At 50.0% G+C, this 26520-nt stretch overlaps 1 protein-coding gene across 1 annotated transcript; it reads right to left on the bottom strand.

Moving 5' to 3' along the window:
• Positions 1–25639, bottom strand: ZBTB8B (zinc finger and BTB domain containing 8B). Its single transcript, XM_056123441.1, has 4 exons — positions 25585–25639; positions 12011–13029; positions 5374–5552; positions 1–2228 (listed from the first exon to the last, which is right to left on the bottom strand). The coding sequence occupies exons 2-4, from the start codon at positions 12990–12992 to the stop codon at positions 1908–1910; spliced, it is 1482 nt and encodes a 493-aa protein (XP_055979416.1). The 5' UTR covers positions 12993–13029; positions 25585–25639; the 3' UTR covers positions 1–1907.
• Positions 25640–26520: the final 881 nt, after the last annotated feature.

Raw genomic sequence — 26520 nt, 5'->3', positions numbered from 1 at the left:
AGGGCCGGGCTCCTGCACGCAAATCACGCGCCAGCCCTCTGAGCCACCTCCCAGCCCTGAAAGAATTTTAAACATCTCTGAATATCCTTAACACTCACATATCCTGCCTCTTAGTTCTTTAAAGATGTGCAGTGTCTTTTATTAGAATAACTGTCTGGTGACAGAGTAGGTAAAAAACTAACCAGTTTTTAACATTGGTTCTACCAATCCTTTTGGTTTGCTTTTAGGGTATTTTTTTGTTTTTTGGGCCACACCCAGCGGTGCTCAGGACTTACTCCTGGCAGTGCTCTGGGGACCACATGGGATGCTGGGGATCAAACTCAGTTCAGGCACGTGCAAGGCAAATGCCCTAGTTGCTGTACTATAGCTCTGGCCCTAACCAGTTCTTCTTTTTTTTTTTTTTTCTGAAAAGGCTCTTTTTGTTTGTGTTTTGGGCCATGTCTGACAGTGAGTAGGGGCGACTCCTGACTTGGGGCACCAGGGTCGCCCCAAAGGTGCTGGTGAGACTATGTGTCCTGGGGATCAAATCTGGGCCTTCATGCAAAGCATACGCACTAGCCCCATAAGCTTTCTCCCTGGCTTCCAGAGAATCTTTTAAAGGTAATCAATTTAAAACATGATTTGTCAATCTCATCTTATCCTTTTCCCTCCTGTTAATGTTCTCCTCATAAACTAAATAAAAGAATGTCAGCAGTGGCTCCATTTTTTAATAACACAGCTGTGCTATTTGAAAATAGCTGAAAAAAAGAGGGGCCCATTTTGGATCTCACCCAGATGATTTGCTTTAGGATCACAAGGCAGGTTATGAGTGTACGTGGAATAGTCCAACAGCAAAGCAGACAGGATGACCACCAGACCTGTGCTCATTGGCTCCATTTCCTTCCCGGGTCACCTTCAAATGGAACTCACTGAGGTGAAGAATGTGCTAGAAGAAACTGTTCAGCTCATCCCATGCTTGTCTGTATACAAACATGATCAGCCTGTAAAACCGTGGTCTTAGATTTCAAAAGCAATTTTCTTTTGCTTTTAGGCCTGTATAGGGTTGTTCCAGGTTTATTCCTGGCTGTGCACTCAAGGCCCACTCCTGGCATACTTGGGGAATAAAATATGGTGCTGGGGATCAAGCCCGGGTCAGCCGCATGCAAGACAAGCGCCTTACACACACTATACTGTCACTCCAGCCGCTAGAAAGGAATTTTTACAATCATCTTGCCAGGCAGTTCTGCCTGCCTTCTGTCAACAAAGTTTCTCTTTAAAATTTCAGCAGAAAATTCAAACATGGAGTTCATGGGAGAGGCTTGGCAAAGGAAAGTTGACTCGCCAAACTTCCTGTACGCTTGTCCACGTTCTCAGAGTAAAATGATGATGATGAAGGAAAGCAGAGGGTTGAGACACTGTGAAAAAGGAATGGAGATTTTCTTCTTTCTCTTATCTACAATTTGGACGCGCAGCAGGAAAAACAAGAAGCCTCAGGACCAGCCTTGATTCACTCAGAACTAAGGAGGGGCCAGCAGAGGCCTCAGAGATGCAGAGACCCTACTGAACTATCATTAGTCCTGTGAGTCACGAAACTCGGCTGCCACCATGGAAGCAGATCCTCTGATAACTCTGTGGGGATCGATGACAATTCATTATAACCTTGAGGACGACTGTCCCCGCTGGGGCTGGAGGAATCACCAGTTCTCCGAGGACCTGCTCTCCCTCATTTCCTGCTTTTGCTTAATGTCACAGTTTCTCCAAGAACTGCAGCGAGAACACACTGTAGTCAAACAAAAGGCAAATACATTAACAGTGGAAAAGTGTTCCTCTTGGGATTTCACAAAATTGGACCAAGGTGGTTTTCGACCCCAGAATGAGGAGTGATCACCTCTAAATTCTTACCCCTCACCCACTCCGGCGATCCCCTGCTACGTAAGAGTCTCTCGATCTGAAAAGTTGGGCTGCAGCTGCGGTCTGTCCTCGGAATCGTCACCGGCCACCTCATTCTCCTCTCCAGACTCCACATAGATGGGCCAGTCATTGTCAGTGTCGCTCTTCTCTTGGCTCTCAGACGAAGCTTCCACCAGGCTCAGGTTGATGGGCATCATCAAGTCGTCATCATCATCGTGGGGGTCGGTCACGCAGGTGCAGCTGTCACACAGCCCGAAGCGCCTCAGCCCCTGTGACACATGACTCGTGAAGGTGCGTCGGCAGCCCTTGCAGATGATTGGACGGCTGGATCTGTGGACCTAGAATCATACACAGAGACTGTCAACGTCCCCAGAAGGAGGGAGGGTCCGGCCTCATTATTTCCTACCACTGTACCCCTACCTCTCTTTCTCTCTTTCCCATGGCCTTAATCTTGATAAGGTTTTGTCCACGCCAGGGTCATTAAGACCTGTGGGGCTTGTCCCTTTCTCCACATTGCTGACCCCACCCCCACACTCCTTGCCTCTGGGTAAGTCTCTGCTGCTCAAGCCCAGGTCTAGCCACCCCCCCCCCATATCCTTTTGTTGGTTGTGTTTGGGCCACACATGGCAATGCTCAGGGTTTTCTCTTGGCTTTGCACTCAGAAATCACTCCGGATGGTAATTATATAGGGTGGTGACCACATGCTCCGGGCACCATATGTTGGGATGCTGAGGATCGAACCTAGGTTGGCTGTATGCAAGGCAAACATCCTAGCCACTGTACTATCTTTCTACCCACCCACCATATTGTTTTACCTACCAGTCCCTGGAGTGATAGCACAGCGGGTAGGGCGTTCGCCTTACAAGCGGCCAACATGGCCGACCCGAGTTCGATTCCTCCGCCCCTCTCGGAGAGCCCGGCAAGCTACCGAGAGTATTCGATATGCCAGACACAGTAACAACAAAGTCTCCAATGGAGACGTTACTGGGCCCGCTCGAGCAAATCGACGATCAACGGGAGGGCCTTTACCTTTACCTTTTACCTTTTACCAGTCCCTAACAAGGCTTGGTAAAAATGCACTGGACTGTAGGTTTCAAGAGGGCAGGGATGTCCCCAGCCATACCCTCTGTCCTTTGACCCCTCAGTTCTACTCTCCCTGGCATCCAAACGGCACTCGGTAAGAGGATGTAGCTCAAGTCTCACATGCATGAGGCCTGTTTCTTCCTAGGAAAGGCCAAAAGAACAAAACTCCTAAGGGCTCTCAGCAAACCCAGCAGGATTTTCAGGTTGGCTTTTTGCTTACCTTGGATTACCATTCCCTTATCTGAAAGGCAGGTTTGCTAGACAGCATGTTTCCAAAATGTGTTGACATGTTTTGCCTCTGAATGTTTGTGGATACAAGCACAGTGGGTACAGACATCCCTTCCTCCGCAGAAGAGCTCTGACAAGCCAGAGCGACAGCATAGTGGGTATGGTGTTTGTCCTGCAGGAGGCCAACTTGGTTCAAGTCCCAATCATCAGCACCACATATGGCCCCCTAGTCCTGTCAGGAGTGAGCCCAGAGAGCAGAGCCAGGAATAAATAATGCCAGGTATGGCCCAAAAATAAACAAACAAACAAAAAAAAAGAATTAAGTCTAGAAAGTCTTTGATTTTAGGAAAGAGAGCGTGAAGTGCAGAGAGACAGCTCACCTTTTTTTTTTTTTGCCACGTCTGGCAGTATAAAGAGCTTACTCCTGGCTCTGAGCTCAGGATCACATCTGGTGGGGCTCAGGAAACGATATAGGGTGCTGGGGATTGAACCTGAGTTGGCTGCATGCAAGGCAAATGTTACCTTCCACACTGTCCTATCTCTCTGGCCTAGCTCAACATTTTTCTTTCCTTTTTTTTTTGACCTTTTGGTTCACAATGGTGATGCTCAGGAATCAGTCCTGGCTCTGTACTCAGGAATCACTACTGGTGGTGCTCAGAGGACCATATAGGATGCCGGGGCCCGAACCTGGGTCGACTGTGTGCAAGGCAAACACCCTTCCCCCTGTATTATTGCTCTGGCTCCTTTTTATTTATTTATTTTTAAATTTTGTTTTTAAGGAGTTGCTCACAGTAATTGATTACATTCAATATTTCAACACCAATCCCACCATTATTATGCCTTCCGACCACCATTATTTTGAGTTTTCCCACCACCACCCAGCCTGCCCAAAAGGCAGATGATAAATAATTTATTTTGTATTGCTTGTTATGAATAATTGACTAAAAATAATCAAAAAGGTTTCCTCTCCTGCTGCCCAGACTGTTCCTGTCACCCTCACAGGCTTCGGGCTGCCACCTCTTCCTGGGCCCTTACTGCCCAGGAAACTGGTGTCAAGACGCTTGAACTCTGAGCCTTGGTTTCTTTTTTTCTTTTTTTTTTTTTTTTTGCGCTTTTTGGGTCACACCTGGCGATGCTCAGGGCTGACTCCTGGCTCTACACTCAGAAATCACTCCTGGCGGTACTCAGGGGACCATATGGGATGCTGGGAATCGAACCTGGGTCGGCCGCATGCAAGGCAAACACCCTACCCACTGTGCTATTGCTCCAGCCCCAGCCTTGGTTTCTTCCTTTGCAAAACATTCCATGCTGTGATTGCTTCCCAGTACAGTTGGGAGGATTGAGGGAGGTGGGAAATGTTTCTGAGTGCACATAGTAGGCCTCTTTCTTCATTTCTACCCATATAACATCTGCCTTTTTTTTTTTTTAGCTTTTTTGGGTCACACTCAGCGATACAAGGGGTTCCTCCTGGCTCTGCATTCCGGAGTTACTCATGGCAGTGCTCAGGGGACCATATGGGATGCTGGGAATCGAACCCAGGTCGGCCGCGTGCAAGGCAAACGCCCTACCTGCTGTGCTATCTCTCCAGCCCCAATCTGCCTCTTGATTGGAATCTTCACACTACGAATCAGGAAGCCAGACCTTGTTCCCCCCCTTTATCTGAACCCCAAATTGCACAGATGACATCTGACAAAGGGCTTATAGTTGACTTGTGAATTTGTTTCCAACAGAAAACGTACTCAGTAGTACTAGAAAGAATCAAATCACACTTTATTAATTGCACAATAAATCACCTTTGTATGAAATAAAAATTGCCCAAATCATGATTTCCCTAAGCAACAGATTGGGGCAATAATGTAAGTAAAATCAGGCCTGTGCCATCTCTGGAAAGCAGTTTTGCTGTCTCATAAAGCTCTTACCTCTGGACTCACCCACTGGCCTACAAGTCCAGCGAAGCCCACTAATCTCTGCCTACAACAACCATCCCTGATGAGGATCGAAACTTTCACGACTCTTCACTTAAGAAAGCAAATCTATTGCCCTAGAAGCTTTAACCTTCTCCAACAAAACTGGCTTTGATGGAGCAGGACAAACGTTCTTAGGAAACGCCCGGTGGACAGAAATGTGGGCCCCGGCGCCCCAGCTCCAGCCCCAGCCCCGGCCGGCACTCACACTCAGGGCATGGCTCCGCAGGTGCTCCTGGCGCGTGAACCTCTTGCCACAAGTCTCGCAGGGGTAGGGACGCTCGCCCGTGTGGGAGCGGATATGCCGCTTCAGGATACCCTTCTGCTTGGCAGTGTAAGGGCAGAAAGGACACTTGTGGAGCTTAATGGGCACCACCAGCACGTCACCTGGGGAAGCAAATGGAACGAGTTAGCTCTCCCACACGGGCCGCCCCGAGGGACAAAGTGCAAAGCCTACTGCAGAGGGAGGCTCCCATATCCCACCAGCCCACTGCCCCCCAAGATCTGCACATTCTGACTGTCTGTTCCCACTCCTCCCTCCCCCCACTGGCCTCAAGTGGGCTTCTGCCCAGAGGGTGCAAGGCAAGCTCGCAGCAACCAGATTTCCCATTCCTTGAAGTTTACTGGACACACACCACCCAGGACACAACACACTGGCCTTCCTGTGTGTCCCAAGGGAACTACACACGCTATGTTGGGGCCTGTTCTGCTGGCAGAGCTGATGGTGATTCTGCTATGGACTGTACCCTGGGCTCCCCAAATACACACGCTGAGACCCTAGCCTTCAGGTGAGTGTCTGGAGACTGAGGCAATGGAGGTTAAACGAAGTCACAAAGGTGGCGCGAATCCGATAGCACAGGGGTCCTTAGGAGACAAAGGGTACTTTCTCTGCCTGCTGGGGTGCAGAGGAAAGTTTCCTCCCTGGTAAGGGTCAGGGAGAAGCTGGAACTCTCCCCAGGAACCAGCAACGCTGGCCACTGACCCTGGACTCAGAGCGTCTAAACTGGTGAGAAAATAGTCATCTTTGCATGGAGGCTGGGCCAGCTAACACAGCCCTCCCAAATTCATTACATGGCCCTTGAAAGTTTGAAAAACGCTACGGGTGCAGTTATTCTTTACTTGTTTGTTGAACTCTGGGCTATACCTGGCAGTGCATGGATTTTTCCCACCTCAGTGGCTCAGGAGTGGTAGGTGATGTACTAGAACCTTCTTCCTGATTATCCACGAAACATGAAGTGAAATGGTTCTACATTAGTCCCTGGAAAAAAATGACTGCTCACTCTCCAAAGAAGAGCTGCGTTAGAGAAACCCTCCCTTCCTCTTGCATGATCCAATGCCTCCCACATAGAAACAGTTCACTCAAATGCATGCAGTGCACCTGGTACCAGGAGGTGCTGTCAGCACTGCACCCATTTCCTCCTCAGGAAGTCAAGGCTCGTGGAAGAGACATACATATGTGTATAACGGTATGTCTCATACACGCAAACAAGCCATTAACAAACCTGGTGCTCTCTGGTTGGGGAGCTAGTCTAGTCCTATACAAGACAATGTGGCAATGACAGTTTAAAGTAAGACAAGGTACAAATAGGAAAAGAGACATGTTTGAGGGGAGCGGAGGGAAAGGGAAGATCTTTTTTTGGGGGAAGGGGGGGTCACACTAGCAATTCTCCAATTCTCAGGGGTTGCTCCTGTCTCTGCACTCAATAATTATTCCTCAGGGAACCATATGGGGTGCCGGATCGAACCCGGGTCAGCCATGTGCAAGGCAAGCACCTTACCCACTGTTACTGTCAGTTCAGCCCCGGGAAAAGATTCTAAATGATCTGTAAATAACAGTGGGGTAAACTAAGGCAGAAAACACAGGAGAAAAACAAGTAGAAGAGGAATGAAAAGTTTGATTCTGACTGCACTGATGAAGGCAGGCAATGGGCTCCCGGAAGGAATAACCTGGGTGCAGACAAAATCCTGCGCTCTGGGAGAATGGGACAGAGCACAGCTGAGCGGCCTCAACGATGAGAGCGATGAGAGGCAGGTCTGAACTGAGAATGTGCTTCCCTCTCCCGTGGAGCTCAGGGCTCTGGGTCTAGGCAGACAGAAACCTGCTTGTGCTGATCATCTCCAGAACACGGTTCACTCGGTGCCCTTACAACCAGCGTGAAACACAACACAGGTCTATAACACACCTAGTAGTGACTGAAAAGCCCATGGGAACCGGAGAGTCAGTACAGGGGACAAGGCCTTGCACACGGACAACCCAGGTTCAGTTCCAAGCACCACCAGAAGTGAATCCTGAGCACAGAGCCAGGAGTTACCCTGAGTAGCACTAGATGTCCCCTCAACCCCCTAAAAAGAAACAAAAAACAGAAGCGCCCCTGATTCTGTCCCAAATATTTTCCTGCTTTATTCACTCCTATACCTCTTTCAACGTCTATTTTATACCTCTCCTAAGATCCAACCTCCAACGCCTCTGCCACGGCTCACTTCAGGAAACAGAAGTGCTTCCACTTGGGAACTGGTCCCACTCTCTTTGGTTCTCAGCTGTCCCCTTTTTCCTGGATCACTTCATCAGTAAATCTGGGAGTCTCCCTTATTCTCAGGCACTGCATCCCAAGACCCTCAGTGGACACCTGGAACTGCAGATTGCAGACCCTTTCTGCCCCAAGCTTGTTTCTAAACATAAATACCAATGATCAAGTGTAGGTGATAAGTGAGGAACAGCAAGAAATAAAATAATAATAGGGCCAGAGAGATAATACAGTGGGTAGGGTGCTTGCCTTGAACACGGTCTACCCAGGTTCAATTCCTGGCATACTATATGGCCCATTAAGGCTGGCCAGGAGTAATCCCTGAAATCAGAGCCAGGAGTGAGTCCTGAGTACTTCTGGGTGAAGCCCAAGAACAAAAACAAAAAGCAAAAAACCAAAAAAACAAAAAAGAAAGAAAGAAAATAGTAATAAAGCAAAGCAACTCTAACAATATACTGTCATACAGGCTATGTATAAGAAGTCTCTTTTTTCTCTCAAAATTTCTCTCTCTCTCTCTCTCTCTCTCTCTCTCTCTCTCTCTCTCTCTCTCTCAAAATATCCTTTCTACAAAATATTTTTGGATGGTGGCTGACCACAGATAACTGAAACCAGACAGCAAAGCCTTGAGTAGCTGAAAGCTCAGAAAGGGAGAGGGGACGCTGTGAAAGGCATCAGTTCCTCCACCTTCATCAGCATTTCTTTGTTTCCTTCACAGGAAAACTCCCCAGAAGAAGCTCCTCCGCTCACTATCTTCACATCTATTTCCACTGCGCCTTTGAAGCTACTCCAGCCAGCCAGTGCTCAGGGGCAGTTCCTGGCTCTGTGTTCAGGAGTGATCCCTGACAGGGGAAGGAGGAGGGGAGACGGGGGGGCAGAGGCAGTGCCAGGATTCAAGCCAGGGTTGGTCACATGCAAGGCAAACACCTTAATTCCTGCGCTACCTCTCTGGCGCTTCCATTCAGTGTTTCACCCCATATATTTCTTTTTTATTCAGTCTGGCCTTCTAATAGGTCTTTGTCTTCACCGATAATGGCTGCTCTAGAAAGAGATTCTTCCATGTCCGGATGACTTAAAGGCATAATTCACTGATGAGCATCTCTTATCTTTTTCCTCATTTGCAGTAGGTCTCACATCTAATAATAACGCTGCTCCCTGTTCTACCCAATGGGCCTTAAACCCCATCTTTAATTGCCACCACTCTAGACAGATTTTGGTTAACTTTGAAAACCACGGTTTACCCACGGTTCTATAGGCTGTGTGGCTTACACACCATAACGGTCCACAAGTCCTGCTGCAGGAGGTGAGGAGGGCTGCGCCTCTGTGTCCCTGAAGCTACAGTCACCCACCTCTCACTTCTACCAGAAAGCACAGTATGGGCACCACCTTAACGCCCTCCCTTCTCTCCCACTCATACAAGCCATTAGCAAAGCTGGTCCTCTCTGGGGAGCTGGTCCAGTCCTAGCGCAACTCCCCTCCAGAGCCAGCACGCAGGCTCAGGGACACATCTCCCAGGATTCCTGCCACCACAGCTCACCTCTACTCTGCAGCAGGGCTTCTTAAGTTCTTTCCACTCACAACCCATTTTTATTTGAGAAACATGGCACCGGTAAGTCCTGCCTGAAACGCCTTGGAATCATAATACTGTTGACCCAGAGTTAACTTTCATCCAATGCATGTTCAGAAACCTTTTACTGTTGCCAAATTCTTCATGACCTCACATTCTGCTATAGAACCCCTATATGGGTCACAACCAGGGTCTTTAAAACTAGGGTCTCCAGGAGAGTTAAGGGCAGAAGCAAGAGGTTCCCTGGGGGGTAACAACACATGGCGCTCAGAAGGATCCTTCCAGTGCACAGCGTTTTGTGTCACTCCCTGCTGAGATGCAGGGGCACCCCTTCCCATCACCTCCCCGGTCTCCACCCTCACCCCCTGTCCCACTCTCTGCCTTGCTTGACTCCAGACACACCAGCATCCATGTTGCTCCTTTGTTCATCCACCAAGTGTGATCCTGCCTACACACCTTCGTACTTTCAATCCTACCTGGCACTTCCCTCTGCCTGGAATGTTCTCCCAGAGGGCTGCCCCGTATGCTCTATCTCCCCTGAGGAATCTACTCAAAGACAACTTAGCAGAAAGGTCTTTCTTGTCAACCTAACACAACAGCATGCCTTTCACCCCCTAGTGACATTTTCCCTGCTTCAGTTCTTCATACTAGATGTTTCCTTCTCTGTTTGTTGTCTGTCTCCCTACATGAGTGTGTCAAGAAGTGCTCAATAAGTGTCGGTAAAGGGAAGGCAGGGAGGCAGGCAAAGGGAAGAGAGGCTGAGGAGGTGAGCCAGGAATGGAAAGGTAGATGGGCTGACACCTCATTACAAGGCAAAAAGGAAAGGCCAGAGGTCAGAAGCCTGGGTACTCGTGGCATGTGAAGCCAAGGAAGAAACAATTTAAAAAATCTGAAGGAACAGGTAGCAGAGTTAGTACAGGCCATGTCTGACACAAAGAAGCATCCACTTCCTACCTTGTAGAACATGTTACCATATGTGAAGAAAAGTCAGAAAGCTTCCTTATTTGATCCAAAAAGCGGAGACAAGTGCAAGGTGGGGATGAATATCTCCTGAACTAAACAGGTTCAAAGAGCTGGAGATAGTATAGATGTTAGGGCACTTGCCTTGCACACGGCTGACCTGGGCTTGATCCCTGGCATCCCATAAAGGGTTCTGGGAGTACTGTCAGGAGTAATTTCTGAGTGCAGAGACAGAAGTAACAGCTGAACATTGCAAGGTATGACCCCCCACATCCCCCAGAGAGAGAGAGAGAGAGAGAGAGAGAGAAAGAGAGAGAGAGAGACTGAAGAACATAACCAGGAGTCAGAGTAATAGTACAGCAGGTAGCAGGTATTATCTGGCTCCAATCTCGGGTACCCCTATAGTCCCCTGAGCCTCCAGGAGAGATCCCTAAGCAAAGACCCAGAATAAGTCCTGAACCGCCAGGGGTAATTCCTGAGTGCAGAGCCAGGAGTAACCCCTGTGCATCGCCAGGTGTGACCCAAAAAAAGCAAAAACAAAAAAAAAAAATGGGGCTGGAGCAATAGTACAGCGGGTAGGGCGTTTGCCTTGCACGCGGCCAACCCGGGTTCGATTCCCAGCATCCCATATGGTCCCCTGAGCACCTCCAGGGATAATTCCTGAGTGCAGGGCCAGGAGTAACCCCTGTGCATCGGCAGGTGTGACCCAAAAAAAGCAAAAACAAACAAAAAAAATGGGGCTGGAGCAATAGCACAGCGGGTAGGGCGTTTGCCTTGCACGCGGCCAACCCGGGTTCGATTCCCAGCATCCCATATGGTCCCCTGAGCACCGCCAGAGATAATTCCTGAGTGCAGAGCCAGGAGTAACCCCTGTGCATCGCCAGGTGTGACCCGAAGAAAGCAAAAACAAAACAAAACAAAACAAATAAGTCCTGAGCACAGCTGGTTGTGGCCAAAAACAAACCAAACAAGAGAATCTAACCAAAACCTGAGGGTTGTTTCCAGAACCAGAAACTGCCCTCAGCATATTTATAAGGGTTTCATCTTGCTAGCTGAAACTAGAATTTTTTTCTTTTTGGGTCACACCTGGCAATGCTCAGGGGCTACTCCTGGCTCTGCACTCAGAAATAAGTCCTAGTGGTACTTGGGAGGACTATATGGGATGCTGGGAATAGAACCCGGGCCAGCTGCATGCAAGGTAAACGTCCTTCCTGCGGTACTATAGCTCCAGTCCGAAACTAGAATATTTCTATATGATATTATTTGGTAGGGTTTCACAGATTTGGGAACGTTGTCACCGTTACTTTATATAGGAAAAATTTCTAGCATTCCAAGTCCCCCAAAATAACCTCCAAAAGAGTGGCATTCTACTTTTAATTTTTAGGTTTTGGGGCCTCACCCAGTGATGCTAGGAGGTTATTCCTGGCTCTGTCCTCAGGAATTACTCTTGGAGGCCATCTGGGATGTTGGGAATTGAACCCGTGTCAGCAGCATGCAAGGCAAGCTGCCTTATCAGCCGTACTAGGGCTCCAGCCCCAACGTTCTACTTTCAGAGAGAAGAGGAAACCCGGGCTCCAGTGGCCGAGGAAATCCAAACAGCCTTGCAGAGGGGCTGCCCTGCATTGCACAGGGGGCTGGTGTGACCACACCTGCTAGAACAGGCGGTGATAGCGCCGATGGGGATGATGGTGGCAGGGCTGAGAGCAGTGACAATGGCAATGGCGAAGACGAGACACGAACGCACAGACACGTGTGCCCAGTGACCCCCTGAGGCGATGCGCGCTGCCAGAGCTCACCTGAATCCTCTCCGTACCAGTCGGTCTGGACGTCCATCATGGAGCTCATGGCCACGCCCGCCCCGTCTGGTCTTCCCTCCAAACTGCGGGAGAAGTGATGGTCCGCGTCCTCTTTGCTCTGCACCGCGCTGTTGCGCAGGAGGGCCTCCAGGAACTGCTTCACGTGGTAGTTGCTGTACGCCAAGTCCACGGCCTGGCCACTGGGCAAGCCCTCGTCCACGTGCGCCAGGCTCAGCGGGGCCGCGTACTGCTGCAGCGGCTCCCCGACCTCCACCTCCACCTCGTCCGCGTCCAGCTCCACCTTGGGCGCAACCTGGCTGGGCAGCGTGGACAGGTCCGGGTTGGCCGGGCCGCCGCCCTGGCTGTCCTTGACCACCAGGGCCAGCGGGTGGCAGTCTCGGCAGTCCCCACAAGGGGGCTCCCGGGGGCAGTCTGCGCCCTCGTCGCCCTCGGCCGACGAGGAGAGGACGCTCTTGGCATCGCAGGACGCCCCTTCCCGGCCCGAGCTGGGGATCCCGCCGTCCACCTGGTGCGCGGCCGCCGCCGCCGCGGCCGCCGCCGCCGCCGCCACGGCCGCGGCCACCGCCGCCTCCTTCTCCATCTTCCGGCAGATGTCCAGGGACGAGCGGATGTAGGTCTTGCAGAAGTTCACCACGTCGTTCATCTGCAGGTAGCTGGCGGCCGACATCACTTCGATCACGTTCTCGCCGCACAAGTCCAGCTTGCCGGAGTAGAGGAAGTCGAGGATGGTGGAGAAGGCCTCGGAGGTGACAATGTCCAGCGAGGCGGTGCTGTGCCGCCCGCTGTCCTGGATGTAGTGGATGAGCAGGGCCCGGAAGTAGCCGCTGTTGGCGAACAAAATGTTCCGGTGGGCCTTGAAGATGCGCCCTTCCACAATGATGCTGCAGTCACAGAAAAAGTCCCTCTTGCGCTGCTCGTTCAGCTCCCCCAGGAGCTTGGCGCAGTAGGATTGCATCTCCATCTCTTCCACAGCCGCCGCGGCGCCGAGGAGCCTGGGTCTGGGGCGAGGAAGGCTTCGGGTTAGTTCACAAACCCCAACCGTGCAAACGACTTTTAAAAAGGCATTTCAGAAACACTGATTTTTCAATAACACCTTTATGGCGTGGACTATTCCGCAATAACATCAGAGGCTGTCCGAAGGGGTGAATTTAGAAATACAATAAACTACAGTTTAGCTGCCTGTGGGCAGAGTAGGTACTGTTTCACATGCCTCTTCTAAGAAACTTTTATAAAACCTTATGAGTAAGTATTAATATTGTACCCACAATACTGTCTTGAGTAATATTGCACTTACAATATTATATTTAGAACATGTACTTAGTAATATTGTATCTTCTCCTGGTAAGGGACTGAATCTCAGGGAGGATAGGGAAAAAGCCCAGATTGTTAGAGCTAGGACATAAAACCACTTCGGTTTTGTTTGGGTTTGGAGCCACACTCAGTGGTGCTCAGGGCTTACTCAGGGATCACTCCTGGTGGGGCTTGGGGGCCAGATGTGGTGCCAGAGATGAAACGTGTGGGTTTCATACATGGCAGCACCCTACCCGTCGTACTATCATTTCCAGCCCTCATCAAAACCAGGTCTGTTAACCTCCAGAGATCACACTCTGTTGCTGTTTGTTTTGGCCACACCTTGTACTGCTCGCAAGACCATAAACAGTTCTGAGGATCAAACCCAGCATGAAAATCAAGTACCTAACCTGCTGGCCTATCTCTCTAGCTCTTAGGCACTATATTGATTTCTTTAAGCCTCAAATACAGATAATCCACAAATTTAAGAATTACATTTTGGGGGGCTGGAGTGATAGCACAGCGGGTAGGACATTTGCCCTCACATGGCCACCCCAGTTCGCTTCCCGGCACCCTATATGGTCCCCCGAGCATCGCCAGGAGTAATTCCTGAGTGCAGAGCCAGGAGTAACCCCTGTGCAATGCTGGGTGTGACCCAAAAAGAAAAGAAAAAAAAGAATTACATTTTGGTTTCCAGTGTCCTGAACAGAACTGTGAAGCTAAGTATATTCTCAGCTCACATTATTACCATGACATTGTGGAAACATCTGATGGATTTTTGAACTAGTCTGAATACATTCTCCATTTTATGGTTTTATTGCTCTGTTTGGTTTTGATGGAAATACTCTCCTACCATTTATCAAGAGACCACTATCCCAGACTCTCCAGGTATATAAAATGTGTATAACAAGCTAAAATAACTATTTCCCACCTTTTGACCACTGTGATTGGCTCAGAATTTACCATGTGACCTACACAAGCCAATGAAAAAGAATGCGCTATCTATTAAGTTGGGGGACGCACAGCGCTTGGGGGTCCGTAACTAGTTTACATGCTGGGCTGGAGCGATAGCATAGCGGTAGGGCGTTTGCCTTGCACGCAGCCAACATGGCTGACCCGAGTTGGATTCCTCTGCCCCTCTCGGAGAGCCCGGCAAGCAACCGAGAGTATTTCTGCCCGCCCGGCAGAGCCTGGCAAGCTCCCCGTGATGTATTCGATATGCCAGACACAGTAACAGCAAGTCTCATGATGGAGACATTGCTGGGCCCGCTAGAGCAAATCGATGATCAACGGGAGGCCTTTACTTTACTTTTTATCTATTAAGGGTCCAAAAAAAAAAAGAGTCCTTTGCGGTGTGGGCATGTGGGCTGCGGGCTGCTGCTTCCATCCCTCAGGAGATCCGGCCTAATAAAGATGATGGCCCAGATTGGGCAGAGCAGCAGAAGCCCGTCTGAGCTTCAGCTCATCTGTTGTCAGAAGCCACTAAAGGTTTTGCTTAGCTTAATCTGAGTTGGTGGAAGTTTGGGGGTTGTTATTAAGTATAGGGGTCACACTGGCTGGTGGTTCTGGGGGACAGGACTACTCCCAGCAGGGTTCAGGGGACATCTGGATCATGCCCAGCAGTGCTAGGCCATGTGCTGCGAGGGATCAAACCTAGGGCCTTCCACATACAAAGCATATGCTCTACCACTTAAGTCACATCCCCAGCCCTTGAACTGAGTTCTCTAATGCTTGAGACTCCCAAATGATCAGCTCCCTGATAACTCTTGGTTCTCTCCTTCCTACTTTTGTGTTCTGGCTCACTAGGTCAGTGCACAAGCCCTTTGAAGGCATGATTTAGGTCTTATGCCACGTGCTGCCCCACCCTCAAACTCTACCCCCAACACCTGGCAAAGTGCTTCCAAAAAAGCAGTATTGCTGAGTACAAAGAATACTCCTTTCTTCTTCCTCTATTTTTTTTAAAAGTTTTTGTGCCATACCCCAGGCTAACAGAGCTCTGTCAACCTGAATTGTTGGTGGGCAAAGGTATGAGCGACGGCACAGCGGGTAGGGCATTTGCCTTGCATGTGGCCGACCAGGGTCTGATTCCTCCATCCCTCTCAGAGAGCCCGGCAAGCTACCGAGAGTATCCCGCCTGCACGGCAGAGCCTGGCAAGCTCCCCATGGCATATTCGATATGCCAAAAACAGTAACAACAAGTCTCACAATGGAGACGTTACTGGTGCCCACTCGAGCAAATCGATGAACAACAGGAGGACAGTACTACAGTGCTACAATGCTACCCCAGGGTTTATTACTGGCTCTGTGCTCAGAGATCACTCCTAGTGCGGCTTGGGGAACGTTTTGGGGTGCTGGGGAATCAAACTTGGGTCAGCTATGTGCATGGCAAATGTGCTATTCACTGTATGATAGCTCCAGCCCTAAGATTCTTTTCTTTAGTGCTACACAGGACAAGTATAAATAAAATTTAAATCCTTCTGCTGGGGTCATTAAGGCACTTGCCTACATGCAGCTATGGTTGAGACAATGATTTGGATCCCAGAACCACATGGTCCCCTAAGCACAGAGCAGGGGTGTGGCAGCTGAGCACACAGCTGGGCGTGACCAAAAAAACAGACACACAAATTCCTTCTGCTATAAGTAAGAGACACACTGAACTTCTTCCTTAAATTCTCCTCTCCATCTTCTTCTAGCACATCAAACCATTGTGACCCATGGAGCTCTGAGCAGTCTCTAGAGCCCTGAACACAGGTCAGGTGCATGCAAAGTGCCTTACCCACTGAACTACTGCTCCTGCCCCATCCAGTTCTCACTTTTTTCTTTTTCTTTTTGGGCCACACACGGCTGTGCTCAGGTATTACTTTTGGCGGGTTCACGGGACCATCTGGGATGCTGAGGATGGAGTTCGGGTCAGCGACGTGCACGGGCTTACTTGTTGCACTATCTCTCAGCCCCCTGACTTTTAAGTTTGCCAGTTTACTTGCTTGTAGAAGCTCTTGTCTATTTATCTCCCTAATTGGTTCTCTAATCCCTGAACATAGTCAGGAGTGATCCCTGAGCACCCTGGGTATGATGAGAGAGAGAGAGAGACAGACAGACAGACAGACAGACAGACAGACAGATAGTAGAAGGGCTAAGGTGCTTGCCTTGCATGTGGCTGCCCTTTGTTCCCTGACACCCTGAGCACTGCAAGGAGTGATATCTGAGCAGAGTCAAGAATAAGCCCCGAGGGCTGGAGAGATAGCACAGCGTTTGCCCTGCACGCGGCTGACCCGGGTTCAATTCCCAGCATCCCATATTGGTCCCCTGAGCACCGCCCAAAGTAACTCCTGAGTGCAGAGCCAGGAGTAATCCCTGTGCATCGCCAGGTGTGACCCAAAAAAAAGCACTGAGCACAATCAGGTGTGGCCCAATACTCCCTGTCCCCTACCTATCACCACTGGGGGAAAAAATAGAAAAATAATCTTTTTTAAAATTTGTGAAAACTGGGAATGGAGAGATGTACAGGGGTTAAGGTGCTCAACTTGCATACTGCGGACGGCTCTCCTAGTTAAATCCCTGAAACGCACACAGTCCCCTGAGCAACACCAGGCGTCACCGTGGAGCACAGAGCCAGGAATAGCTCCTAATCAGCACCACTGGGTGTGGTCTAAAAACTCAAATTTAAAAAATCAAGAAAAAAACCTAAGGGTCAGATGGGGGCTGGAGCGATAGCACAGCGGGTAGGGCGTTTGCCTTACATGCGGCTGACCCGGGTTCGAATCCTAGAATCCTATATGGTCCCCTGAGCTACCACCAGGAGTAATTCCTGAGTGCAGAGCCAGGAGTAACCCCTGTGCATCACCAGGTGTGACCCAAAAAGCCAAAAAAAAAAACCTCAAAAACCTGAGGGTCAGAGAAGGCTGATTAGGCAGAGCAGACGCGCATTAGGGGAGCCTGGGCTGAGTCCCTGCACTGCATGGTTCCCCGAGGCAACACTGCAACACAGCATCAAGCCCTGTCTGGCCCAGAAACAAACAAAAAATAGACCTAGGAATTTTTTCAAGACATCAGAGGTGATTTAGCTGAGAGCATTAAATGATCCTACACGTTCAAAATAGCCTAAGGATCTTACCAAATTATAGCCCAGAGTCTAAGCCACCAGATTATTCTTTTTTATGTTTGCTTTATTATTATTCCTTTTTTTGGAGGGGGGCTTTTTTGGGTCACACTCAGCAATGATCAAGAGTTACTCCTGCCTCTGTACTCAGGAATCACTCCTGGTGGTGCTCAGGGGACCATATGGGATGCCGAGGATGGAACCCAGGTTAGATGAGTGCAAGGCAAATGCCCTACCCACTCCAGCCCCTTTATATATTTTTTTAAACTCACAAAAGCCATATCAAATTTCAGTAATTTTTCTTCACCCTAAGTAGTTAAAATTAACTTATGGTTCAGAGAGCCAGAGAAATAGCTCAACAAGCTAGGCACAAGCTTTGTATGCAGGAAGCCTTAGCTCACCATTAGCCCAGGTTCAATTCTCAGAACCACAAAGTAGGTGCCTTGAACTGTAGACTGTAGCACTGTCCTCCTGTTGTTCATCGATTTGCTCGAGCGGGCACCAATAACATCTCCATTGTGAGACTTGTTGTTACTGTTTTCGGCATATTGAATACACCATAAGGAGCTTGCCAGGCTCTGCCATGAAGGCGGGATACTCTCGGTAGCTTGCTGGGCTCTCCGAGAGGGATGGAGGAATCGAACCCAGGTCGGCCACGTGCAAGGCAAACACCCCACCTGCTGTGTTACTGCTCCAGCCCTTGAACAATAAACCAAAACCATAAAACTATTATGCTGGAAAGTAACAGGTCAGGGAGAGAGCTCGATGGGCTAGCATAGGCATTGCAAATATGACATCCAGTGTGATCCCCAGCACTGCAAGGTCCCCAGAGCAACCCAGGGTGCAGACCCTACCCCATTCTTAGTACTGTGACAGGAGTAGGTTGCTATACACAACACCACTGAGTGTGGCCCCAAAACCAAAAAGAGAACTAAATCTCCAGGTCGCATGGCAACAGAAGCATTGGGCGGTCCCTTCCCAGCTCTCTGTCCGCTCAGTGGCCTGGCTGTCTTGCCCATGAGCTTCCGCCAGGTGCCATCTTGGTGCACCAACTGCCCAGGTCCAGAAACTCCCAATCGGATCCCAAAATGGATTAGTGCCCTGCGGAGATGTCTCTGGAATCCAACCATCTACAACCTAGGATCCCAGAAGCGCGCGGCCACAAAGTGGCTGCACAAACTCTCATGATGTTCAAAATGGGCAATGGAAAATAAATTTTCGACTGGCAGGCAGGCTTGAATGGTGGTGGGAAAATTCGAGCAAATCATAATGCCCATAAGTAGAGAGAGTATTGGGGAAATTGTCTGCCATAGAGGCAGGGTGAGGACTGGGAAGCGGGGGTGGGGGTGGGGGAGTACTGGGGACACTGGTGGTGGAAAATGTACACTGGTGGAGGATGGGTGTTCGATCATTGCATGGCTGAATCTCAAACATGAAAGCTTTGTAACTGTTTCTCACAGCGACTCAACAAAATTTTAAAGAGAGAGAGAGAGAGAGAGAGAGAGAGAGAAACAGTGGGGTGGAGAGTAAAGGGAGTAGGGTGCTTATTTTGAACAGCATTATATCTTTCGACCCTTGAACTGAGCCACCAGCCTAGTAGGCGGAGAATTACCAGTGGGTTCAGTGTTTTTGTTTGTGTTTTTCTGTCTTTTTCGGTCACACCAGCAGTTACTCCTGGCTCTGTACTCAGGAATTACTTCTGGTGGTACTCAGAGGACCGTATGGGGGAACTGAACCCAGGTTAACCACGTGCAAGGCAAATGCCATACCCACTGTACTATCACTCTGGCCCCTAGAATCACCAGTGGGGCCTCTGAATTTTCTGAGCACCACCTGGGATCAATGCCCCCTCAAAAAAGCCTTCCAAACAAGCTTTGGCATCAGTTCCTACTACTGCCCTTAACAATCAGAAAGTTAAAGGGGAAAAGAAAATAGAAGAAAAGATGCTCATTCAGATCCACATTGGGTTCTTCCTCAGAGCTAAAGAAAATGAGAGTGGTAAACTTATTCTCCCATGCGGAAATGTCCGCTGTGGATACAACTGTAATTTAGAACACCACATAAAAGGGGACTTGAGCAGTATTTATCAAAACTTCAAATGCAAAGCCTGAAAGACAGAACAGGGGCTACGTACCTGCCTTGCACATTACTTAGTTAGAATCCCCAGCATCACAGAAGTGATCCCTGAGGGAGTATGGTGCTGCCACAGGTCAACCTGTACTCGCAAAGTGAGTGCATCAGCAGCCTGATGGTGCCTTCAGGCTTCCTGGTACCCCAAAATTGCCACTGTGCCTTTGGCTGGACCCCAACAACTTGGGGCCAAGTTTCACAAGAAATAAAATGGCTAAAAGTTAGGTACATGGGAGCCATGCCCACAAACCACCTCTGGCTAAGCTAAAAAAGCTCAACTGTCGGCCTTATTTCAGAGACCCATTAATAAATCTCAAAAGAGATGAAAAGAGGGGGTATGGTGCCACCAGCAGGTCAATCTGTACCTGTGGGGTGAGGGCATCAGCAGCCTGATGGTGCCTTCGGACTTCCAGATATCCCAAAATTGCTGCTGTGCCTTTGGCCAGACCCCAACAACTTGGGGCCAACTTTACCAAGAAATTAAATGGCCAAAAGTTAAGTATGTGGGAGCCACACCCACATACCACCTCCGGCTCAGCTATACAAGCTCATTTACTGGCCTTATTTCAGAGACCCATAAATCTCGAAAAAGATCAAAAGATGCAGTTAGGGCCGGAGGTGTGGAGCAATGCAGGCGAGCAGGCACACCCTGCAATCTCGGCGGCCACCAGCTTCTAGAATTCAATTCAAGTGCAGCCTGTCTTCACTGGGGCACCTTGGAGTGTGGTGGGTTGAGTTTTCCCTCCCTGTCCCAAGCAGAACCCCGGCAGCTGAAAACCTCCAGAACCCAATAGTTTATTTCTCTGGAAAAGATGAAAACAAGGGCCATGATCCAAAGACACGCAAAAGAATCTCTGAACCAAGTAGCTCGCTGCAGAGATGCCTCCGAACTTTAAGCCAAGCCAACTTCACTGGGGTGCCTCAGACGGGGGCAGGCATTGTCCCTCCACCTGTCCCCTAAAAACGCCGGTGGCCTCCAACTTCCAGAACCCAGTCAGAAGTGCAGGTACATGGGTTCAGTGATGACCAATTCCAGGCCTCAAGGGATAGCGGATGAGCTGGTCCCTCACCGCCTCCCCCCCCCTCATGGACCCTTGAAGTCACGCCCACAAACTGCCTCTGGCTGCTACTTGAGCTCCTTAACTGCCACAATCCAGAGACACACAGGAGAATTTCCAAACCAAGCAGTTCGCTACAGAGATGTCTTCGAATTTTAAGCCAGGACGACTTCACCAGGGTACCTCAGACAGGGGTAGGCGTTGACACTCCACCTGTCCCCTAAAAATCTCAGCAGCCACCAGCTTCTAGAACTCAATGAGAAGTGCAGACTGTCTTCACTACAGCACCTCAGAGTGGGGTGGGTTGAGTTTTCCCTCCCTGTCCCAAGCAGAACCCTGGCAGCTGAAAACCTCCAAAACCCAACAGCCACCATGCCCAAGACCACTCTCCACATGCTTGGACGAGCCTCACCCAAGAGGGGATGAGCCTCACCCAAGATGGGATGAACCTCACCCACGAGCGGACTGGCTGGAAAACCCAGGTATGCAGGAACCCGTGACTGAGATCTCCAAACCCTCTTGGATCGGGACTGGGCCTCCTCCCCCCAGGTCCCCAGTTTTCCAGTACCTTGGCAGTCACACCCACAAACTGCTCCCAGCGCCCATGTAATCTCATCAACAGCCAAGACCCAGAGACTATAAACTAAAGCTCCCAGAAGAAAACAATACAGAATTTCCTGGACATTATATTCTATCCATAACAAGCAATACGAAACAGATCCTCTAGCATTGCCTTTTTGGCTGATTTGAGTGGTGGTGGAACTGGCGTCAAAATATCAAATGTAACCAAAGCAGAGAGAGAGAGTATGGGGGAAACTGCCTGCCACACAGGCAGCAGAAGGGTTGGAACGGGGTGGGGGGTAATACTGAAAATTTTGGTGGTGGAAAATGTGCACTGGTGAAGGGATGGGTGTTGGATGATTATATGACCGAAGCTCAAATATGAAAGCTTTGTAAACTGTATCTCACGGTGAATCAATAAAAACGGGGAAAAATAATAATAATAAAATTAAATTAACATTCTGAATAATAAAAAAAAAGTAATGTGAAACTCATGCCCAATTCAATCAGCTTAATCAATGGCTAAGTAACTAGCAGTACTCCTACATTAAAAAAAAAAAAAAGGAAAGAGATGAAAGCTGCAGTTAACCTTGGACCCATGCATGGCTGAACAGACCAGGGTAAATGGGGGTGGGGGGGGAGGCTAGTCTACTGCCCACCCAAAGAGAGCCCCCAGTAGCCACTTGCTTCCACAATCCAAAATTGCCCATGCTCCCAGCCAGACTTCACCGTCTCAGGACAAACTTGACTGAGATATTGACTTGTTGAAAAATTGGGTATGCAGGTTTGTGACTGAAATCTCCAGGCTTTCTTGGAGTTGGAATGGGCTATCTCCCCTCACTTCCCTATACGCAAGAACCAACTCCAGCACCACTGTGTAAGCTCTTCTATTGGCCTTGCTTCAGAGGCTCATAAATAAATCTCGAAAGAAATCAAAATCCGTGAACAAGCACAATGACCTCTTACTATCTATACTTCATAATGCAAAAGAAAAAGGAGAGAGAGTAAGAAGGAAAGTGCCTCCCATAGAGGGAAGCTGGGGGTAGGGGGTAGGGCGTGGGGGATGGTGGGAGGGAAACAGGGCCACTCGTGGTAGGAAATGTACACTGGTGGAGGGATGCGTCTTGGATCACTGTATGACTGAAACCCAGTTATGTATAGCTTTGTAATGGTGGAGCTCACAGATATCCAATTGAAAAATTAAAAAAAAAAAAAGTAATGTGGAGTTCATGCCCGCTTCGGTCAGCTTCTTAATCAGTGGCTGAAAAAATAGCAGTACTCCTACATTAAAAAATTAAAAAGTGGGGATGGAGCGATAGCACAGCAGGTTGGGCATTTGCCTTGCACACTGCCGACTGGGATTTGATTCCCAGCATCCCATATGGTCCTCCAGGAGTTATTCCTGAGTGCATGAGCCAGGAGTAACCCCTGTGCATCACCTGGTATGACCCAAAAAGCAAAAATAAAATTAAATTAAAAAAGAAGTGATCCCTGACCACAGAGCTAGGAGTGAGGCCTGATCAGTGTTGGGTGTGGCCCCATAAAACAATAACAAAATCTTCAAATGGGCAGTTTTCGGGTCACTCCCAGTAGTTCTCTGACCTTTTTCAGCTTTGTTTCTGGGTCACACCTGGCAGCGCTAGTGCTCCTCTCGCTCTTTCTCTTTCTCTCCTTACTTTGAGCACATATTGCTTTCTTTTTTAACAAAGTTGGGGGGGACGGAGGGGCACAGATCTGGCAAACTAGAGCAGGCAAGGGTATGGCTCAGCCATGGAGTGCTTGCCTCCCATGTGTCTCGCCGAGTTTAGCCCAGAAGAGCTGGCACACTTGGGAGACATCGACGGGGTTCCTGCCAGGGCATTTCCAGCTCTCACGGGAAGAGGCTCCTTTTTCTCTCTGAAAATGCTCTAAATTCTTGGGGCTGGAGAGACAGTACAGCAGGCAGAGCTCTTGCCTTGCCTGTGGCCAACCTGAGGTTCAACCCCTGGTACCACACCCCCTTCCCCCCAGGAGTGATCACCGAGTGTAGAGCCAGGAGTCAGTCCTGAGCACCGACAAGTGTGGCCCCAACAAACAAACAAACAAACTAGATTCTACTATGTCAGGTCTATCCATACACTTGTTTTTTGTGTGTGTGTAGGGGGAGAATGGAGCCACACCCAACTATGCTCAGAGATCACTCCTAGTGATGCTTAGTAGATTATATGTGGTGCCAAAGAACAAATCCAGGTTGGTCATGTGCAAGGCATACACCCTACCCACATCCTGCTGTTGGCATACAATATGGATAGTTTGTGGGGGGTTCTGTTTTTTTGGCTTTTTTTTTTTATTGAATCACTGTGAGCTACAATTACAAAGCTTTCATGTTTCAGTTTCAGTCATACAATGATCAAACACCCATCCCTCCACCAGTGTACATTTCCCATCACCAATGTCCCCAGTATCCTTATCCCCCCCCATCTTAACCCTCCCCCTGCCTCTATGCAGACATTTCCCTCTTCCTCTCTTTCTACTTATGGGCATTATGGTTTGCAATACAGATAATGAGAGACCATCATGTTTGGTTCTTTATCTACTTTCAGCATACATCTCCCATCCTGAGTGATCCCTCCAACCATCCTTGACTTAGTGATCCCTTCTCTATTCCAGCTGCCTTCTCCCCCAGCTCATAAGGCAGACTTTCAACCATGGAGCAATCTTCCTGGCCCTCTCTCTACTGTCCTTGGGTGTTAGTCTCATACTATGATATTTCATATTCCTACGTGGACATTTTGATTCACATTAATCCCACTTGTCATCTTCACTACTCCCAGAAAAGAAACTCTTGGGGGCTAAGAGTTTATCTACAGTCTGACAAGGACCTTCCCAACTTCCCTGCTGCTCCAATGAGTGTTTCAATAAATACTGGCTACGTATTCAGTCTGGCCCATGAGGATGCCAAGAATAGAGAAAGGAACCGAGTATAGGCCCCATCCTCCAGGAGAGGGCAGATGTCAACTCTGCCACCTACTAGCAACTCCCACAGTGGGGACAGGACTAGAATCCTAGCCAGATCACAGGCTGCTTCACTCTGGGGGGGGGGGGGGGGGCACAAAGAAGCCCAGAATTCCACCCACTGACTCTGTGTAATAAGACTCCAAACTCGCCACAGTCTCACCAAGCCTGGAATAATGACACCCTGGTGGAGGATGGCGAGTAACTAACTCTTTCTCTTTCTCTCCCTCCCTCCTGCTCTCTCCCTCCCTAGATCCCTCCCTTTCTCTCTCTCTCTCTCTCTCTCTCTCTCTCTCTCTCTCTCTCTCTCTCTCTCTCCCACACACACACACCTGGCATTGCATTGCTCAGGGCTTGTTTCTAGCTGGGCTAGAGGGACCATTTGAAGTGTCCAGGATCCAACCAGGTCTTCCTGTGCAAGGCAAGAGCCCTACCAGCTGTCCTGTCTCTCCAACCCCATGTACAGTAGTTTTCAAGTGCTAGCTGATTTTCACCTCAAAGTAACCTAGGACAGTGGATATGATCACTGCATTCTCTTTGGCAGAGGAGGCCAAGGTTCCCTGTTACTAAGAGACCCGGGCTGTGGCTACAGCGGGCGGGCTACACACATGCCTGGCATGCGGAGGGCCCTGCTTTCCATTGGCTACACCCCCGACACCCAACTTCAAAGAGTGCGATCCGGGTCTGGCACAACATCATCCACCAAATCTGGACCTAGAACTCGCCTCATTGGGAACGCAACCCGGAGTGGCTGGCTCCCCTGCCGGTGCTGACCTGATGCCCAAACCTCCAAAGACCGGGAGAGAAGGGTGGAGAAATCCCCGTCACCCACAGCAGGAGTGGAGGGGACGGCGAGGGTGGGCGGGGGAGGAGTCCCATCCTACAGAAGGAATTTCGGGGTCAGATGCACCCGGGTTCAAAGGTAAATGCTCGCAAGCACGGGGGATCCTCCTGCCCAAGCCGACGGCCCCATGGGAATCAAAGGCTGGGCACGGTCCTCGCTTCCAGGCGGTGGCAAGCCGGGCCTCGGCCCTCTCCTGGCCTCCCGTGGACAGAGTGACCGTCGCTGCGGCGGGCACTGCTCCAGCCCGGCCGAGTCCTCCCGTTCCGGCCCCGTCCCCGTGGCCAGCGCCCCGACAGCCCGCAGGACGACTCGGGGCGCTGCCCGAGGCCGGGGGAAGGGACATCTGCCGCCGAGCCAGCCTCCCCCACGCAGAAGGGGACCGAGGGGGTCGCTCTTCGAGCGCGGTTCGCGCGGCGGGGGTCGCGGGGGTCTCCCGGGCCGGGCGGTCCAAGGGAGACCACCGACTGGGAGCTTCCGGGTCTGCGGCCTTCCAGGCCGGGCGGACCTCCTAGGGTGCCCGGAATCTTCCCCCCAGGTGGATGAAAACGGCCGCGTGAACCCGCTTTGGGGCGCTCACCTTTCAGCTGGTTCCTGTCGCGCCGCCGCCGAGCTACGCGCACCGACACGCCCCCTTTCATTCACCTGTCGCCCCTGCGCTGAGTGGCGGGGCAGCTGACCAATCAGAAGCACTAGAGCTCAGGAAGGCGGAGTTCTGGGCCAGCAGTTTCGTCAATGGGCGCGTCCGTTCTGAGCATGCGCGTTGGAGGCGGCGCGGCCCGCGGCGTGATGGGAGTTGTGGTCTCGGCGTTCGTGCTTCGGGCACAGAGCTAGCAGACAAAACTACAAGGACCAAGATGCCCAAAGAGGCAAGAACTGGGGTTTGGGCAGGCTGGAGCTCGATTGGGTCTGGAGTCCCTTTTGAGGGACCTGCGGAGTAGTAGTCTCTTTGTCGGAGAGCTGAAAGCACACCGTGCTTGGAAGAAGAGCTATGACTTAACCAGTGCAAACACATTGTATTTGCTAGCACTCTCCGGGAAAAAAAAAAAAAGAAATCCAGAAACGAATGAAAAGCTTTCATCTACTCAACAGGTTATTATTTCGTGGGGAGTGGGTGAGGGGGGAGTTTGGGCCACACCCGGAGATTACTCCATATAGGATGCAGGAGATCGAACCCAGGTCGGCCATGTGAAAGGCAGATGCCCTACCCGCTGTACTGTCTCAACAGGTTTTTATTGACCACCACCCTCTTCATTATAAAGGCTTTCAGGTTCCTATCAGCACATGAAACCACGATATAAAGTGCAAAGAAACTTCTCGGCTGCCTGTGAACAAGACAAACCGGGTTCCATAGCTCTCGCAGCGAGTAGGTTGTTGGATCCTTTGCTAGTGCTGCTATAACCAAGTACAACAAGTTGACTTCCACAGAAATTGATGTTCTAGAAGTATCAAGTTGGTTTCTTCTGAGAGCTATGAAAGAAACGGCTGGAGACCATTATTTTCCTATTCATCTTCC

The sequence above is a fragment of the Sorex fumeus genome, unplaced genomic scaffold (genome assembly GCF_029834395.1).
Source record: "Sorex fumeus unplaced genomic scaffold, SorFum_2.1 ptg000047l, whole genome shotgun sequence".
NCBI lineage: Eukaryota > Metazoa > Chordata > Mammalia > Eulipotyphla > Soricidae > Sorex > Sorex fumeus.
Note: the sequence above shows the minus strand (reverse complement) of the source record. Positions and strands in the feature narration are given on the sequence as shown.

Bases quoted from the DNA above. Each gene is read 5' to 3' on its own strand.
- ZBTB8B (XM_056123441.1), bottom strand. From the start codon at position 12,992: ATGGAGATGCAATCCTACTGCGCCAAGCTCCTGGGGGAGCTGAACGAG. The intron at 5,553-12,010 runs GTGAGCTCTGGC...TTGCTTCCCCAG, and splicing joins CTGGTACGGAGAGGATTCAG to GTGACGTGCTGGTGGTGCCC. The intron at 2,229-5,373 runs GTGAGTGCCGGC...GTATGATTCTAG, and splicing joins TGCGGAGCCATGCCCTGAGT to GTCCACAGATCCAGCCGTCC.